This window comes from Hemiscyllium ocellatum, chromosome 14, assembly GCF_020745735.1.
Source record: "Hemiscyllium ocellatum isolate sHemOce1 chromosome 14, sHemOce1.pat.X.cur, whole genome shotgun sequence".
NCBI classification, from domain to species: domain Eukaryota; kingdom Metazoa; phylum Chordata; class Chondrichthyes; order Orectolobiformes; family Hemiscylliidae; genus Hemiscyllium; species Hemiscyllium ocellatum.
This window is the reverse complement of record NC_083414.1, coordinates 31,722,285-31,739,726: the sequence shown is the minus strand read 5'-3', so window position 1 is coordinate 31,739,726 and position 17,442 is coordinate 31,722,285. Positions and strand designations below refer to the sequence as shown.

At 37.4% G+C, this 17,442-nt stretch overlaps 1 protein-coding gene across 1 annotated transcript in view; it reads right to left on the bottom strand.

Moving 5' to 3' along the window:
- LOC132822470 (voltage-dependent L-type calcium channel subunit alpha-1D-like) overlaps window positions 1–17,442 on the bottom strand; it is a 579,417-nt gene that overhangs the window by 148,638 nt on the left and 413,337 nt on the right. The window contains exons 32-34 of the mRNA XM_060835847.1: window positions 15,811–15,894; window positions 2,402–2,446; window positions 1,814–1,942 (exon numbers count right to left, since the gene is read on the bottom strand). Of these exons, the coding sequence (XP_060691830.1) occupies window positions 1,814–1,942; window positions 2,402–2,446; window positions 15,811–15,894 (258 nt within the window). The remainder of the gene's footprint in view (window positions 1–1,813; window positions 1,943–2,401; window positions 2,447–15,810; window positions 15,895–17,442) is intronic.

Sequence of the window (17,442 nt, the reverse complement as noted above, 5' to 3'; positions counted from 1 at the left end):
TGGGTAAACTTGGACACGGTTACACGTTGACTACGATGGTCCTTTTACTGACTCTATATTTTTAATCATTGTGAATACCCACTGAAAGTAGTTGAATGTGCGTAGGGTTCATTTGTAAAACGTGAAGAAGGCAATTGAAAAGTTGCAAGCACCTTTGGAAACAAATGGACTCCCAGAGTTTTTGGTCACAGACAATAGGCCATTTTACCAATAGGGAATTTGAGTACTTCCTAAAGTCAAATAGCATTTGGCATGTAAGGATAGCTCTGTACCTTGCATCATCCACTCATCTGTCAAAAAGAGCAGTCCAAACTTTGAAGGCAGGCTTAAAGAAACAGCCTAAAACTTCACTTGATACCAAACTGTCCCGGTTCCAATTTGATGACAGGACTGCCCTCACACAACTACAGAGGCAGCTCCAGCAGAGTTGCTAATGGGGAAAAGACTCGCACTAGGTTAAACCTGATCTTTCCTTCACCTGGCGAAGAAGCAGCACTCCGAAAGCTTGTGACTTCAAATAAATCTGTTGGACTATAACCTGGTGTCATGTGACTTCTGAACTGATCTTCCCGAACCTGGAGAGGGTGTAAGGGGGAATGTGTAGGTAAAGGGAGAAACGGCATTGGGAAGGCCAACACTAGACACAAGACTCTGCTATGCAAGACGGGCAGTTTACTTCAGTGGACTAAGTTTGGTGTCAAAATCACAGGAATAGCCCTGCAGGGGTATGAGGCATGGTTGACATGAGGTCAGGTCCCATTACGTATAAAGTTCAAGTAGATGAGGCTGTCCTGAGCAAGCACATGGACCACATGAAACTGAAACTGAAACCTCACAAATGGGTCAGGCGCAAACATACCCAGCCCCTCAGAACATTCAGCAAGGCTGTCAGGATTGATGCATTCTCCACCTCTGCCTAGCATCAAAGAAACCTCTAAGAATGAGATGGACTTGGCAGATGTTACAGCCTTGACTCAGTTACTGTCTGAAGATGAAGAATTTCAGCCTAGTTGCTCTGGGAGCAAGTGGTAGGCTATGGTCCAGTACACATCACCAGTATCTGAAGCAGAGTTGAAGAAACAGATCTGGTGAGAAAACGCCCCAGGAGAAGCTACAGGAAAAAGAATGGGCTCATGTCCTGGGCATCCAAAGGGAGGGATGCAGTAATTACAACAAGGGCAACCAGATGGACATCATAAAATACAAGTTTCCTGATTGGGGCTGTGAACCTGGTCCAATCAGGGAGTCCTGGTTGACAGATATAAACAGGAGTGTCGGGGTTCTGTTCACTTTAGGATCGGTTCTGAACTAACTAGGTCAGGGTCATATACAATGCACATGTAAATAAAGGGCGCCTTGGTGATGGGGTACTGACCTTTGTGGAGTTTTTTTCACTGTGCCATATTCTAATTTGCAACCCAGTTGTGAAAATGGGATTCAAGTATAGGATTTCAGTGTAAGACCAGGTGTGAAGGTGAGTGTAATGTGGATTGGATACATTCCCTTTGAATCTACAATTCTACAATCAAATATGAGTAGAACTGAATATCATCTGAGTATTAAACTTAGCAATGTTGATGGCACAACCTGTCCATAGTCCATGTACTAAGATTTATTGTGAAATATTACTTGGGTCTTTTAGTTAAATGGTTGACATTTGAGGCCGTACAGGACACTTTTTAAAAAAAATGATTCAGCATTGGATATAATTAGCATAAATTAGACATTGCAAACATTGACTAACATTTTTTGATATGCACATGTAATAATGTCAATTAATTCCCTGATTACAAGGAAAAAACTGCATACATGCCTGGAAGGACTTGATAAATGTCCACAACAATGTACGTATGCCCTCACCACGACTCAGTAGTTTGACCAATCGCATTACACGGAAGAGACGGAAGAAAGTAATCGAAATTCTGGAACTTTCCTCTGAACTCTAAAGATAATTGTATGCAAATTCAATTAAAATCAATTCGCATTAAAATATAATAAATGCTTTAAAAAGGTATTAAGACAAAACAGGGAGAACACAATCAAAAAGTTCATCACAAAGGAATTCAAAGTGTGCCATAATTATTTTCCCATATTTAACTGTGTAAGCACAGAGATCTAAAAGACTTCATGCGACAAAAGGTAAATTTTCAGAATATTTATGTTTTCTATCACAACCAGCTTTTATTAAAGTCTTAAACTGTCAGTTGTGGTCAACATAATTCTGAAAATTTATTATGGAATCAAACAATCTATTTGACAATATTATATCAAAGACAATTGACATTAGTAACTCAAAGGCTGAAATTCAGAAACACGTTTTGGTTTAAAATTAGTAAGAGAAGATTCACAAGAAGGAAAACATCCATGCAAATAAACATTGGGGAACACTTTTGCATCTTACCCCAGGTTCCCCTGTAGGGGGGCTCTCTGTTGGCTTTGAAAAAGGCTTTAGAAATGAATATTTAAATTAATAACTATATAAAGTGATAGCTCAAACTTAAAATTAAAGCACTGAGATTTAAACAAGACGACCAGTTTAAATGATTAAGCCCACCCAGACAGGAAGACAGGCAGCTGGTTGGTGAGATATACCAGTTAGCTGCTAGGTAGTTCTGCTTGTTCATTACAAAAAGCAGGCTGAAAATTTGCCAACTCAAGGAAACTGTAATTTCTGGCAATCAAATGGGCTTCCATGTCAGAGACACCTTCCTGAGAAAGCAGAGGTGTAGCCAAGCTGGATTTATGAATTTTTGAGAAGGGGTTTCCTCCTCAGCAAACTATAGACCTGAAAAGGAATTCATCATTGGACTTTCTCAGCTGGTTTGCCACCTAACACCATCACCTGCAAGTTCCCCTTCATGCCCTCACCATCCTGACTCAGAAATATATCATCATTCCTTCACAATCACTGCTTAAAATCCTGGAAATCCCACCCAGAGGGCAAAGTGGGTCAACTACAGCACGTGGACTGCAGTGGCTCAAGAATGCAGCTCCCCATCATTTACTTAAGGGCAACTACAGATGGGCAATAAATGCTGGCCAACAGCGACACCATGTCAAACAGATCTTACATTCTCTGGGTTTTGGTTGGACAGGAGAAGGAACAGTGACAAAATGACTCAGCAAGTCATTTGATATGAGTGTTCCTCTGTTCCTTCATCTCTGTTGCCAAGAATGTGATAATCTCTGCACTCCTCAAACACTTAATGCTGACTGTCCCTGCTACTACAGTACCTATTTCCCAATCATCAATTTCCCGTTCTGTGCCATGCACCATTTTAAGACTCAGTTATTTTGATCATGTGGACAGGACTAGCTCTGTACGGATTACTTGCCTCGATTCATTTGGTTTGAACAGATAACTGTGCAGTTGGTGTGTCCTATGAAAACTACAGCATTCCTTGTTCATGAGTTCTACTAATTAGTATTCATCATGGATAAAATAGGATTGTGTCCTGAACCAAGTGAACATGACTGGTGTCAGGAAACTGGCACAATGGCCAGTAGCATCATTTTACACTCCCATCTAACTCCACTCCCAACCCTGGGAAAGACCTGAAAACCAAACCCACGTATCGTATGCCTCTGGTTGAGTAAAGCATTGCTTAGGAGTGAAATAAAATACTGTCTCCCAAGATTCTACCTATTCCAAATCTTAGAACACTACAACTACTACAGCAGAGTGAGATTTCCTTTTTAAAAAATGTCTCTTAGAAAAAAAAAGTTGTTAATTTAGTACCAAGTGTGTTGAGATAATCCAAAGTCATTTCTCATAGGAACCTTACAATCAGTAAATACTGGTCATTTTATCACATTAGCACATGCTGCATTTAAATCAGCTTCCAGAGGTAATAGGATAATGCGCTAATAAACTATTCTTCCATTCCCCATGCAAACACAATTACTTTTTACACTCACTGAAATTCAATGATTAGTAATAAGCAAATGTTACTTATCGATGCATGATATATTTATTAAAGGAGGTACATGCATTTATACTTTAATTTATTGCAACAATATTTAAAAGCTATATATATATATATATATATATCAACACAAATGCAATCAAAATTAACACTCAAAATGTATTGATATGATAAAGGCTAGTTACTAACCATGACATTCAACGGGTGACCCAAGGCCAACTATAATAATTGATTTGAATGTTATGAAAAAGTTAGTATTTTGCAGACAAAAGCTGCAATTATGACTCTCTCCAAGCACCCACATTCTGTCACAGCAACTGACTGTGTAAAAAAAACTAGACATAAAGCTGAAAGGCTTCCATGTCTCAAGTGCAAGGTAATAATGGTGAAAATATGGGAAAGAGAAGAAGAATAAAAAGAGTGAGTTCAACAAATTCATGCAAATATAATGTGGTGCCAAATACATGCAATGACTGGTCTTTTATGGTGGTGTTTTACTGTTGTGGAAAATAAAGTATTTTTCAATAACAAATGTTAATTGCAAAATTCATGTAAACTTATTATAAATAATACCACAAACACGACTTGATGCCACTTTCTGAAAACTAAATTCCAAAAATAAATTAAGAGTGGAAGAAACAAATAGATTTTAAAAATTAACCAAAACCACAAAGTATAGTTAATTAGTTCCTGTAAAATCAGATAACTTAAATATATTGGACATATTGAATCTTACACACTTAGATTTGGACCTTCTTTTTCTAAGTTTGTTTCCTCGTATCAGTACATTCATTAATATTTAAAGTAATTTATATTACTCTTTATTGCCTCACTTTAGAAGGCAACTTTGCATGGATTAAGGATTAGTTATCACAGAAAACAAAAAGTTGGGAGTAATGAGTCTTTTCCAGGTTGAAAATATGTATACAGGTCACAGGTATCAACAGGCAAAAGTGAGGACTGCAGATGATGGAAATCAGAGTCTGGATTAGAGTGGTGCTAGAAAAACACAGCTGGTCAGGCAGCATCTGAGGAGCAGGAAAATCAATGTTTCGGGCTCTGGGTTTTTGCCCGAAATGTTGCTCTTCCTGCTCCTCGGATGCTGCTTGACTGGCTGTGCTTTTCCAGCACCACTCTAATCTAGTCACAAGCATCAGTCGTCGGACCTCATTTATGAACCATCTATATTCATGTCTAAGAGAAAGGGACTTAGAACAATGTATCCTAATTTTCTGAAGATACAAAAACAGGTGCAAAGGCCTGATGATCACATAAAGAATCTACAAGGGGATAACATTGGTTGAGCGACTAGATTAAAATCTTGGCAGATGGAGTTTAATGTAGATAAGTGCAAGGTTACTTTGGTAGGAAGAATCAAAAGGCAGATTATTATTTAATTGGAAAGAGACTCTAAATATGTGCAGCAAACAAGAGGGATCTAACAGAGATATTTGTATTCCTGACAGCCACAGGCAATGTGCCAGAAGACTGAAGGGTAGCTAATATTTAAGGAAGGCAGTGGTGGACAAGTTGTTGGAATGGTTTTCTGAGAGACAGGATCTACATGCATTTGGAAAGGCAAGGACTGATTAGGGAGAGTCAGCATGGCTTTGCACATAGGAAATTGTGTCTCACAAACTTGATTGAGTATTTTTTTGAAGAGATGTCCAAGAAGATAGATGAAGACAAAGTGCTAAACATTGTCTACATGGACTTCGGCAAGGGTTTCGACGAGATTCACACGGTAGACTGATTAGTAAAGTTAGATCACATGGGATCCAGGGAGAGCTAGACAATTGGATACAAAATTGGCTTCGCAGTTGGAAACAGAGGGTGGTGATCAAGGATTGTTGTTCAGACTGGAGACTTGTGACCAGTGGTGTGCTGCAAGGATCGATGCTGTGTCCTCTACTTTTTTGTTATTCATCTAAACAATTTTGATGAGAGTATAGGAGGCATGGTTAGTAGGTTTGTGGATGACATCAAAATTGGTGGTATAATGGATAGTGAAGATTATCTAAGATTAAAACAGTATCTTGATCAATTGGGCCAGTGGGCTGAAAAATGGCAAATGGAGTTTGTTTTTGACAAATGCGAGGTGTGCATTTTGGTGAGATAAATGAGGGCAGGACTTACACAATTAATGGTAAGATCTTGGGGAATATTGTCAAACAGATACCTGGGCAGGTGCATGGTTCCTTGAACCTGATATCACAGGTAGACAGGCTGGTGAAGAATGCATTTGGCACACTTGCCTTCATTGGTCAGAGCACTGAGAATAGGAATTGGGACGGCATGTTACAGATGTACAAGACATTGGTAAGGCCATATTTGAAGTACTGTGTGCAATTCTAGTTGTCCTACTATCAGATGTTATAAAGGTCATAAGGGTAAAAAATATGATAGGGATGTTATTGAGACTAGAACGTATGAGTTATTATAAGGAGAAGCTGGATAGGCTGGTATATTTTCTTCCCTCAAGCATAAGAGGCTGAGGGGTGACCTTATAGAGGTTTATAAAATCATAAGGTGCATTGGTAAGTTGAACAGCAAACGTCTTTCCTCTAGGGCAGGGGAGTCAAAGCGAGAGGGCATAGGTTTAACATAACAGGAAAGATTTAAAAGGGACCTGAGGGGCAATCTTTTCACATAAAGGGTTGTGCACATATGGAACAACCTGCCACAGAAAGTGGTAGAGGCGAGCACAATTAAAATATTTTTCAGATATTTACATGTGTACATGGACAGCAAGGGTTTAGAGGGAATGTGGGCCAAATGCAAGCAGATGAGAATAGTTCAGTTCAGGAAATCTGGTCTGCATGGATGTGTTTGGGTGAAGAGTTTGTTTCCATGTTGTATGACTTTATGGCTCATATTTGAGATGAAGGGGTTGAACTATCAAGGATGGCTAAACAGGTTTTGACTTTATTTATTGAAATTTAATAAAATGAGAGGTGATCTTCTTGATATATACAAGATCTTAAGTGGGCTCAAGAGGGTAAATGTTGAGAAATTGTTTCCACAAGTGGGAAATCTCAAACTAGGAAACCTGGTTACAGAACAAGGGGACAGTCATTTATAACTGAAATCCAAAGGTATTTCTTCTCTCAAGAGCGTCGTAATGTCTGGAATTCCCAAACCCTTGCCATTTTAGTTTAACCTCCCCAACCACACAGAAAATACAGGATGTTACCAGGAATGGAGGATTTGAGTTTAAAGAGAGGCTGGATAGGGTGGAACATTTTTCACCAGAGCTTAGGAGGTTGAAGAGTGACCTTATAGAGTTTTATAAGATCATGTGGGATATAGATAAGGTGAATGGCAGATGTCTTTTCTCTAGGGTGGGGGATTTCAAGTCTAGTGGGCACATTTTTAAAATGACAGAAGAGAAACTTTAAAAAAAACAAGGACTTTTTTTTTACAGAGTAGTTTGTGTGTGGAATGAACTGGATGCAGTTATAGTTACAATGTTTAAAAGACATTTAGGTAAGTACATGAATGGGAAATGTTTAGAGGAATATGGGTGAAGAGCAGGCAGGTGAGAGACTAGTTTAGTTTGGGCTTATGGTCGGCATGGATTGGTTGGGCTGAAAGATCTGTTTCCATGCCATATGACTGTCTCTATAACCTTAGTACATAATGACATTTGGTGTTTGTGAATCGATTGTCTGCACACAGCTTGATCTAACCACACAAAAGTGGCCATCAGGATAAGGGGAGATATATCCTTCTCCCTGTTGTCCAGAACTTTGTACATGATGTCCCTGTGGACATGGTCCATCTTTGACCTCCAGGTGAAGTGGGAGATGGCTCAGGTGACTGCTAAAGTGAAGATTCTGGAATGTACCAGACCTATGTTACTTGCAATACTACGGACAGTGCCTTGCACTTGATGACTGCATTGGAGGGGGAGTGATGCTTCCATGACCTCAGTTTCTGCCTCAACTTAGTGATATGCTCTTTCCAAGTATTTCACACACCCCTGCCCCTCTGAGCCATATTTCCAGCAAACTTCAGGTCATCTGTTCAATAAAAGATCGGTCAGTCCAGTTCCCAAAGAATATTGTTTTACTCTTGGATCACTAGATGTAGGTAGTGCCTTTCCTATCCACAATCTCCTTTTCAGTGAAGGGGTCACATTCAGCTCAGATGGCCTTCTGATTGCTACAGAAAGACTTTCTAGATGATGGTGACATTCCCACATGCTTTTGGGGGGGGGGCAAGAATCTGCTCCATTTTGAGAGGTTCTGCCAATGTCACAAAATTGACCCAAATTGGGTCTTAACTACTTATATTTCCTGCCCACCTCTATTCAATGGGTTAGAATTAGGATTTAGTTCAACTTATTTGGGTAATATTGCTGTCATAATTGGCAAATCTGTGAGATACATCAGCTGAGGGTGATTTGAAACTGTGAATATGAAAAATAATTCACAATAGAGATAGTTGGTACTTGCATGAAAGGAATGTGGTGAATTGAGCAGTATGTGAGGCTACGGGTTCATTTGTAAGGATAGAGCATCAGAAGATGCATTTACTGACCTTAAGGTTAGTAAGCAGCTTGTGACAATGCTTCGGAACTATAATGCTGGCTGTAATCATGATGGTCTGCTCTACAAACCTTACAAAGTCTGCATCCCAGAAGACCCTTCTACTCCCTTGCAGATGTAGCAGTACTGTCTTCCTACACTGTGCCCTCCAGTGATACAGAAAACATTGAAGCGTGCTTTCCTCGCTGGCATACTATTTTTTCTGTGTTCTTTCTGCTGGGACACACTTCCACAACTATTCTCAGCAGTTGCTCCAGCCAAGGTACATCTCCCCTTCAAATTGCAGGCTGGTTTAAGTCATGCAGGTTGCAGTGATTGTAGTGAGGTCAGCCAGCTGGACCTCATAGGAATTCCCTGTTTGGACCAGATTAACAGCCTCAATCAGGAAGCCCTGGCTGACATAAAAACGGTATCAGAGGGATTGATATGCTGGTTCCAGATTCTGCAAGAGGCAGTAAAAAAGTCAAGGACTGTTCATGTGTAAATAAAGTGTGACTTGGTGAAGTGATACTGGCCTCGATGGAGTTATTTCACAAGAGTGGTTTTAAATGCTGATAAGCTCTCAACATTGTGCTTTCTTTCAGGCATCCAGCCATCTAGATGTATAATTGGCACTGACTGTCAAAAACCCCTGGGAGACCAATAATTTTGGAAAAGAAATTTGGATTTCCAAATAATAGTTGAAAGAAAGATTTCATGTTCAGTAAAGCTTTGACTGTTACAAATGACTAAAACATAATTGACTAAACACTACGTTCTTTTCATTGACAAAATATATTTGAAACTTCAGAAAAGAGATTTCTCATTTAACTTTTTACAAGAATAAACTCTCCAGCTGAATTTACATTTTGCATTGTCCCTTCATGGACACCTCATTCTCCAGGAACCATTTTGAAATTAATCTCAGCTCCTAATGGCTTCCTTTCTTTTCATTTTATATGCCAGGTAACTATGAATCTCAAAACTGCCTTTCACAGTGAAGCCATAGTATAAATTCCTTCCTTTAGTTCCAAGCTAAACAATTCTTCCAGGTCCTTTAAATCCTCACAAACCCACCTTCAACCTGAACATGAGTTTCTACCGATGTTCTATACAGTGAATGATAAAAGTCAGCACTTCTTCTGCTTGAATTGCAGTATTGGCTACTGCTACATTTTACTCTCTCTACCTTCAGGTGGCTTGCAGACAACATGAAACAAAATGCAAAGCTCCTTTTAGCCATATGCATGGGTTTGTAAGGAAGCCTGCAACCTAATATCGAAAATATCACTCTTTACCATCTTTCTCATTTCAGATTCTTACCCAAATATAAGTAACTAATTATCATCTTTTCCAAGTCACTTTCTTCTCAAAGTAAAAGGATAGTTTACAGCATAATTATTTACAGCTGACAAGTTTTCTGGAAGTTTAGGAGATTCAGGGTCTACATATGTTATATATACAATATACTTATGTATGCAGAGATTGTATCCAGGAGGAAAAAAACTTTCAGCCTCAGCGAAAACATAGTCATTCTTTGAGCTCCAACAATTAAACCATAGGGACTGATTGAGAGGCGGATGCCTGAAGAAGTCATATGATTCTCTTTAATTATTGTTAATTTAAAGCTACTGTTTCAAAATATAATCTTATGAACCAAAAGTAGTTTTTAAACATAATAGTCTTGCAAATCTCAATTGAGACAATGGCAACATTCTACAATCACAGTAATAAACAGGTAGCATGACATTTGTATCATGCCTGCATTGGTTAATTAACAATCCCTACATCTTTTTGTTGTACACTAACAATAAGAAAACCTCCCTCATAGATCACAGAACTTTCCACATCTAGCTCAAAACTATGGCAATCTGGAGCCTTTACACAGAATAATCACTTGCAGATGTATATCAGCCTTGATACTATTGGAGTAATGTGTCAATAAAGCATTCTTTCAATAAATGTGGATACCACCAGTAAGGCTTACATTTTTTGCATACTGTGAATTGTCCTTGAACTCAGTAGCTTGCTTGGCCATTTCAGATGTCAGTTAAGAGTCAACCACATTGCTGTGGGTCAGATCCACAGATAGAATTCCTGCACTAAATAACAGTAGTGAACCTGATGTATTATTGTAACAATTGATGATATAAAGAATCATCACCATTTGCCATAGTAGGATTTGAACCCATATCCTCAGAGCAATAGCCTGGGTCGCTGGTTGATGAGTCAGTGATATCATCATATTGCCCATGTCTAATATTACCTTTCAAAAAATTCATGTGGGAGATGTCTGAGCATACAAAACCCATGGAACCAGAATATCACATCTTGGACTAACAAGAGAGCTATGTCTAAGAACATGAGGTTCAGAGAGGGGAATTACTGCATTGCACTAGGTGTTAGACAATTGAAGACATGAGGAACTTCTGATTAGAATTGTCTGTGGTTGTGAGAACTTCCTCACAATTATTGAAAGACTTACACAGTAGTTCAACAGTTAGCACTGCTGCCTCACAGTGCCATGGGCCTGGGTTTGATTCCAACCTTGAACGACTGTGTGGAGTTTGCACTTTCTACCTGCATCTGGGTGGGTCTCCTCTGGGTGCTCCAGGCTCCTCCCACAGTCCAAAGATGTGCATGTTAGGTGGATTGGCCATGCTAAATTGCCCCATAGTGAAGAGGGATGTGCAGATTATGTGGATTAGCTATGATTAATGCTAGGTAAAAGGTCTGAGTGGGATGCTCTTTGGAGGGTCAGTGCAGATTTGATGTGCTGAATGGCTCTTTCCACACTGCAAAGATTCTATTTCCTATATCTTGGATGCCTGCATTCAACACACAATTCATGCTTCCTTCCTGAGAAACTGCAGATCACACAATTACACAGCATGTAAAGCCAGATTTGGAGAAACAGCAACAAATCCATGATTGTACTACTTCCACTTCCACAACCCCTCCTACCTGCCCCCACTCCAAGATTTAAATTTCATAACACTACATTCTGATTGGTTTAAAACATTAAAAACCTAGGACTCTAGCAGCACTGAAATATTGTAATATATCAAACTGTGGTTATATATGTTGAAAAAATAATTTTTGTTTCATTCCTAGATTTGTTTTGCTTATTTTATTCAGTCCAAGTGATCATGCAGAAAAGCCAGTGCAAAAGATCTGTTGAAATTATGGTCAACCAAACTTTCAACATAGAATACAATTGAACATGTACAAACAATTAAAGGCATCAGTTTACAGATTATTGTTTGACAGCATTGAACTTAATCATCACTCAAAGGAGACGAAAAGTTAACATTTTTCACCTTGAAATCATCAGGTTCTGAAGCTCAACACAGACTTTGGGAAAAGGTACACAAATTATATCGGATGAGAAGACAGTGCTAATTTGTTTGGGAGATCGTTGGTATGGAATCACAGCAGGTGCAGTTAATGGTCAATTTTAGTACTACAGATGAACTAGGAGCAGATATATGCCATTCAACTCCTTGAACCTCCTCCCCCATTCAATTAAATCATAGCTGATCTGATTATAACCTGAAATCTGCATCCTTTCCTATCCCAATAAACCTTTACACACTTAACAAGAATCTATCTCCCTCTGCCTTAAAAATATTTGAAGACTCTGTTTCAACCTAATTTTCAGGAAGACAGTTCCAAAGACTCTCAACACTCAGAACTGTTTTTTGCATTATGTCTGTTTTAATGGATAACCTCTGATATTTAAAGAGTGAACCTGAGTTCTAGATACTGGCATAATTGGAAACAACCTCTTCACATCTATCATCAACACCCCTCAAAAGTATGAAAGAATCAATTAACTTATTTAATATGTTAACCATTAAATAATGAAGAATTCAATTAACATCAATTAACTCTTTTAAACTCTAGTGTATACAAACTTAGCGTGTCTAGCCTTTCCTCAGTCAACAATCTCATTCCAATACTAGCATTGTGAACCTTGTCTGAATCAGCTTCAATACATTAATATCCTTCCTTAAATAAAGTAATCAACACTGTGCACATTGCTCCAATTGCAATCTCATCAGTACCCTGTGCAAGTGAAGTTTTCAGACCAGGGAAGCAGACTCAGAATCAGGTCTTTCCATGTGTCCGTGATCCTTTTAAGATCAATCAAGCCTGCAGCATGGTACACTTGCTAAAAGTCACATATATTACCACAAAGGACACAGTTTTATGTCGATATAAAGAATTTGTGTACATATTGCATTTTTTTCCATTGGAAAATAAAAAGCAATTTATAATTGGCTGTTCCTATTACATCTCCAAGCCATTGATGGCTCCAACCAAGTCTGCTTCTTACATTCTAGACCTGATTAGTACAAGACAAAACTCTTTCTCTTCTTGTCTCCTTTAAGCAACATTGAAACGTATTTTCGCTTGCTTGCTGATCTTGTTTTGAAAACTCACAAAAAACTTTCATACTGATCTCTTCAGTAAAAAAAATAAATCCTTTCTTGACTTTAGATATTAAGACATTCTATCAACCGTATGACAAATTTATTCCACAAATAATAAACTATTTCTCTGTGCCAAAAATTTCAGCTTCAATGAAAATATATCACCACAGATACATATTAAAATGTTTAAATTAAAACTTGCAATTAATTGTTTGCATTATATGTGTAAAAATAACAATTTTGCATTATGTAAATAAAAGTTATGATCTTTTTTAAATGTGCAAAGTTTTGAGATGACCTTAAAGGTTTCTGAAACATTTTGTTCAACCAGGTTCATAAAAGTCTATTAGCTAATTTAGGAGGTGTTCCTTTCCCAGCCAAAATTGAACTTACAAACTTATTTAAACAAATCTGAATTGGATAAATAACAGAATATCTACTTTAATATGTGAAGCATATGGCAGATTTCAATAACCTCCCTACTAAATTTGGAAGAAAATTTGGATGACCACAATTCAAACTCGGTATAAATAGAGATCGTAAGCATTTTTCAACAAAAATACAAACAGAAGATGCATGATGCTGGGCCATGAATGAGAGTTTATACTTGCCTCAACAAGATTCTAGAAAACACAATGAACATAATGAAGGATAATTAAAAAACCTATTATTATTTTTGCTTTGAAATATTATTGGGATTTCATTGTACAGGGTTCAGCTCATGAAAATTAATTTGCTTAATAAAATAAACTTTTAGTGGAAGGTTACATTCAAAATATTGACGCAACTTCTAGTTTCAATACTGACTCAGTTTTGATTCAGCTTCCCAGCTTTCCTTTAAACTCTTTACTTTGTGTTAATTAATTCTTTAATTAAATCACTAAGATATTGATGAAAAAATAAAATCTGAATGAGTAACATATTATATTGCTGTAGACAGAACAACAGTCTTGGATTGTACTTAATGAGAACACAATAATCAACTTATATAGCCAATATGATTCAAAATTTAAAAACGATTTTATTAAAACATTATTTGTTTTTTTTAAATAAGACAACAATGCATAATTACAATTCTAATAAGGCTATAAATAACCTGTTCATATTATGCTTTTGTGAGAGAAAAGAGAAAATTTTAAAGAAGAACGCTTTTATAACAATTGGGAATCACCCACAGCTCATTTCATGTCATAGTGTCAATCTGCATATTACTAAATGGATAAGCAATGTGGACACGTTGGAAAAGTATGATGGTCTAACTGACTCTGCCAAAGGTTTTTAGTAGCGAGTTTTCAATTATTAAATGCCAAAAGTAGAGACACAGAATCCAATTTTTTTAATGTTTGGAATATGCTTTATAATATATGAAAAGAATATACAATGCTCATAATTGAAATTAAGTTTGTAAAATAAAATTAATTTATTTAGTCAGACAGTATAAAAAGAGTCTTACTAAATAAAATTGGAACAATTTTCAAACCTCTGAATACCTACAAGCAGCTACCACTTTTCACCCTAAGGTAGCTGTGGGCATCGTCAACAACCTTCTTCACATTGTTGTGGAAAACTCACACTGCATACCATAATAATGTTTCTTGTTAAATGATCAACTGGCCTGGAAGCATAATGAAAGTGTAGTTCAATTTAAATAATTTTACAATGACACTATCATATCCCTGTCTGAATTCATGAGGTTATAACTTTACCTTTGGTTATACACTGTTCTGTCAATCATAGGTCCTTTAGGGCAGCTGTCACACCTGAACACAATTTGTCAACTTCAATGAAAGGTGTTCAAATTCAAGTTTAAAATCTTCATTAAATATATGGTCAAAATATTATAGTCAAGTTATGAGCATTGTTAATTGTAACTTAGTTTTTTTTATATCACATTGTGGGAAGTTGAATACTCAGTATTAGAGTTATTGTCTTGAATTTTCCTTAAGTATAGCAAACATTAAAAACTCACTACTAAAGTAAAGATAAATTTTCACAAATAAGACAATTTCAGACTTTGAACTTTTATGTTAAAGTTTCTTGATATAGGAACAAGGATAATTTGGAGGTGCAGTCACTGATAGCCTTTACTTACATTAACTTCTGTGATAGCAATATCAACGACGCTACCAACAACAATTAAGGCATCAAAAGTGTTCCATGCATCAGCGAAATAGTGCTGTGAATGTAAACATTCAATAGGAGCAGAAAGGGTGAGAAAAGACAATAGAAAAAAGTGAAAGAGTCCAGAGTTACAACACAAATTCAATTACAACCCAGATAAACTTGGCTGTATTTTGCATCACTGTGAAAGCATGAGTATTTTTCTTTCATTCAATTGCCTTTTCTTTCAAAATTATTTATGTCAAATTCTAAAATTAACTGCTGCAAATGTAATAATATAATATAATATAATATACACAAATGTTCCGGGCTTCAATTATTTGTTAACATTTTTGCATTTGGTTCAATTGTATTAATCAAATACAACAAGGTTTATTTGATTAAAATCCACTTAAATATCCAAAGTAATTCACGATGACAAGAAACTATGTTATTAGTTTGCAGCTTTATTTAATGAATTATTTCCAATGCAACCTAAATAGATACCTAAAGGGAATGAATGTTTCACGTTTTAGAAATCTGGCACCTGACCAGTGTAGTTATACTATACAGTTTGGACTACACACATCGAGTAAAAAGGCTTTCATTAAAAAAAACACATGCTTTCATACAGTTTTTTTTATGGAATTCATCTCCTGTGCATTCTAGAAAAGGAAAGAGAGTAAAGTGAGAGAAATAAAGTTTTGCAGATCCTTCTTTTATGTCTGAAAATAGGCAGAATTGTTTGTGACTTGTCCAGTGATCTATTTAGTGAAGCAGTAAAAGGAGTAATGATTGCTGCGAAGGTGAAGTACTCACATCAAGTTCACCAAGTACGACGTCTATAATGCTGCCAATAACGATGAGGAAGTCAAACACGTTCCAGGAGTCACTAAAATAGCCCTACACAAAGTAGGTAGGGGCAAATATTTATATTAACACATGTGAAGCAATGAACATACCTTTAGTTAACTATGGAGAATTAAGCTCACAAACAAATCAATAAACTTGCCAACTCAAACTTTGAAGTAAGTTTATCGAGGGGTTTAATGATAAATTAACTGATCATGCTGCTCTATTATTTAAAAATTATTTCAATGGCAACATGATTAGCTTGAAGAAGTAATACATGTTCTGCTAGGAGAAATACACAGAAATAAAATAAATTGTGCATTAACATATACTGCGGAAATTCCTTTTGTTTTATTTAGTAACACATATGGTTAAGACTATAACTGAAGAATGTTCAACTTTCCATGGACAAGGCTTAAATCTTAACAATGACATTTAACAAGGAGTGGCAGATGGATTTCAATTTAGATAAATGAAAGTTGTTGCATTTTGTTAAGATGAAAAAGGGAAAGATTTACAGTTAACTAGGGATTGTTAGATGAAAGTGAGAACTGCAGATGCTGGACATTAGAGTAGAGAGAGTGCTGCTAGAAAAGCACAGCAGGTCAGGCAGCATCCGAGGAGTATGAAAATTGATGTTTCAGGTAAAAATGCTTCATCAGGAATGAGTTGTTGTCAAGCAGAGATTAGATTCTCTACACTGTGGAAACAGGCCCTTCGGCCCAACCAGTCCACACCTACCCTCCAAAGAGTAACCCACCCAAATCCATTTTCCTCTGACTAATGCACTGAACACTATGGGCAATTTAACATGGCCAATTCACCTGACCCGTACATCTTTGAACTGTGGGAGGAAACCGGAGCACCCAGAGGAAACCCACGCAGACACAGGGAAAATATGCAAATTCCACACAGACAGTCGCCCAAGGCTGGAATCGAACCTGGGACCCTGGTAATGTGAGGCAGCAGTGCTATCCACTGAGCCACCGTGCTTGCCCAGAGATCTTGGATTCCTTGAAGGTTGTGTCACAGACTGGGTGATGAAGAAGGCATTTGACATTCTTGCCTTCATTGCTCAGACCAATAGGTTTAGGAGTTGGGAAATCATATTGCGGTTGTGGAGGATGCCAATAAGGCCACTTTTGAAGTACTTTTGGTCGTCCTGCTATATTAAATTGGAGAGAATTCAGAAAAGATTTATAAGTATGTTCCAGAGGCTGGAGGTTTGAGTTATGAGGAGAGGCTATATAGGCTTGAACTTTTTTCTCTGGAACATAAGATGTTGAGGAGTGACCTTATAGAGGTTTATAAAGTCATGACGGGCATAGATGAGGTGAATAGACAAGGTCTTTTCCCCAGAGGAGATCAAAACTAGAGGGCGTAATTAAGGTAAGAAGAGAAAGGGGCAACTTCTTCTCACACACACAGTTGTTCATGTGTGGAATGAACGGTCATAGGAAGTGGTAGATGCAGGTACAGTTACAACAATTAAGAAAGATTTGTACAGGAAAGGTTCAGAACAAGCAAATTGGGAAACTTGGCAGCACGGACATGCTGTGTCGCTCTATTATTCTAAAACAAAACATGGCACATGTCTGT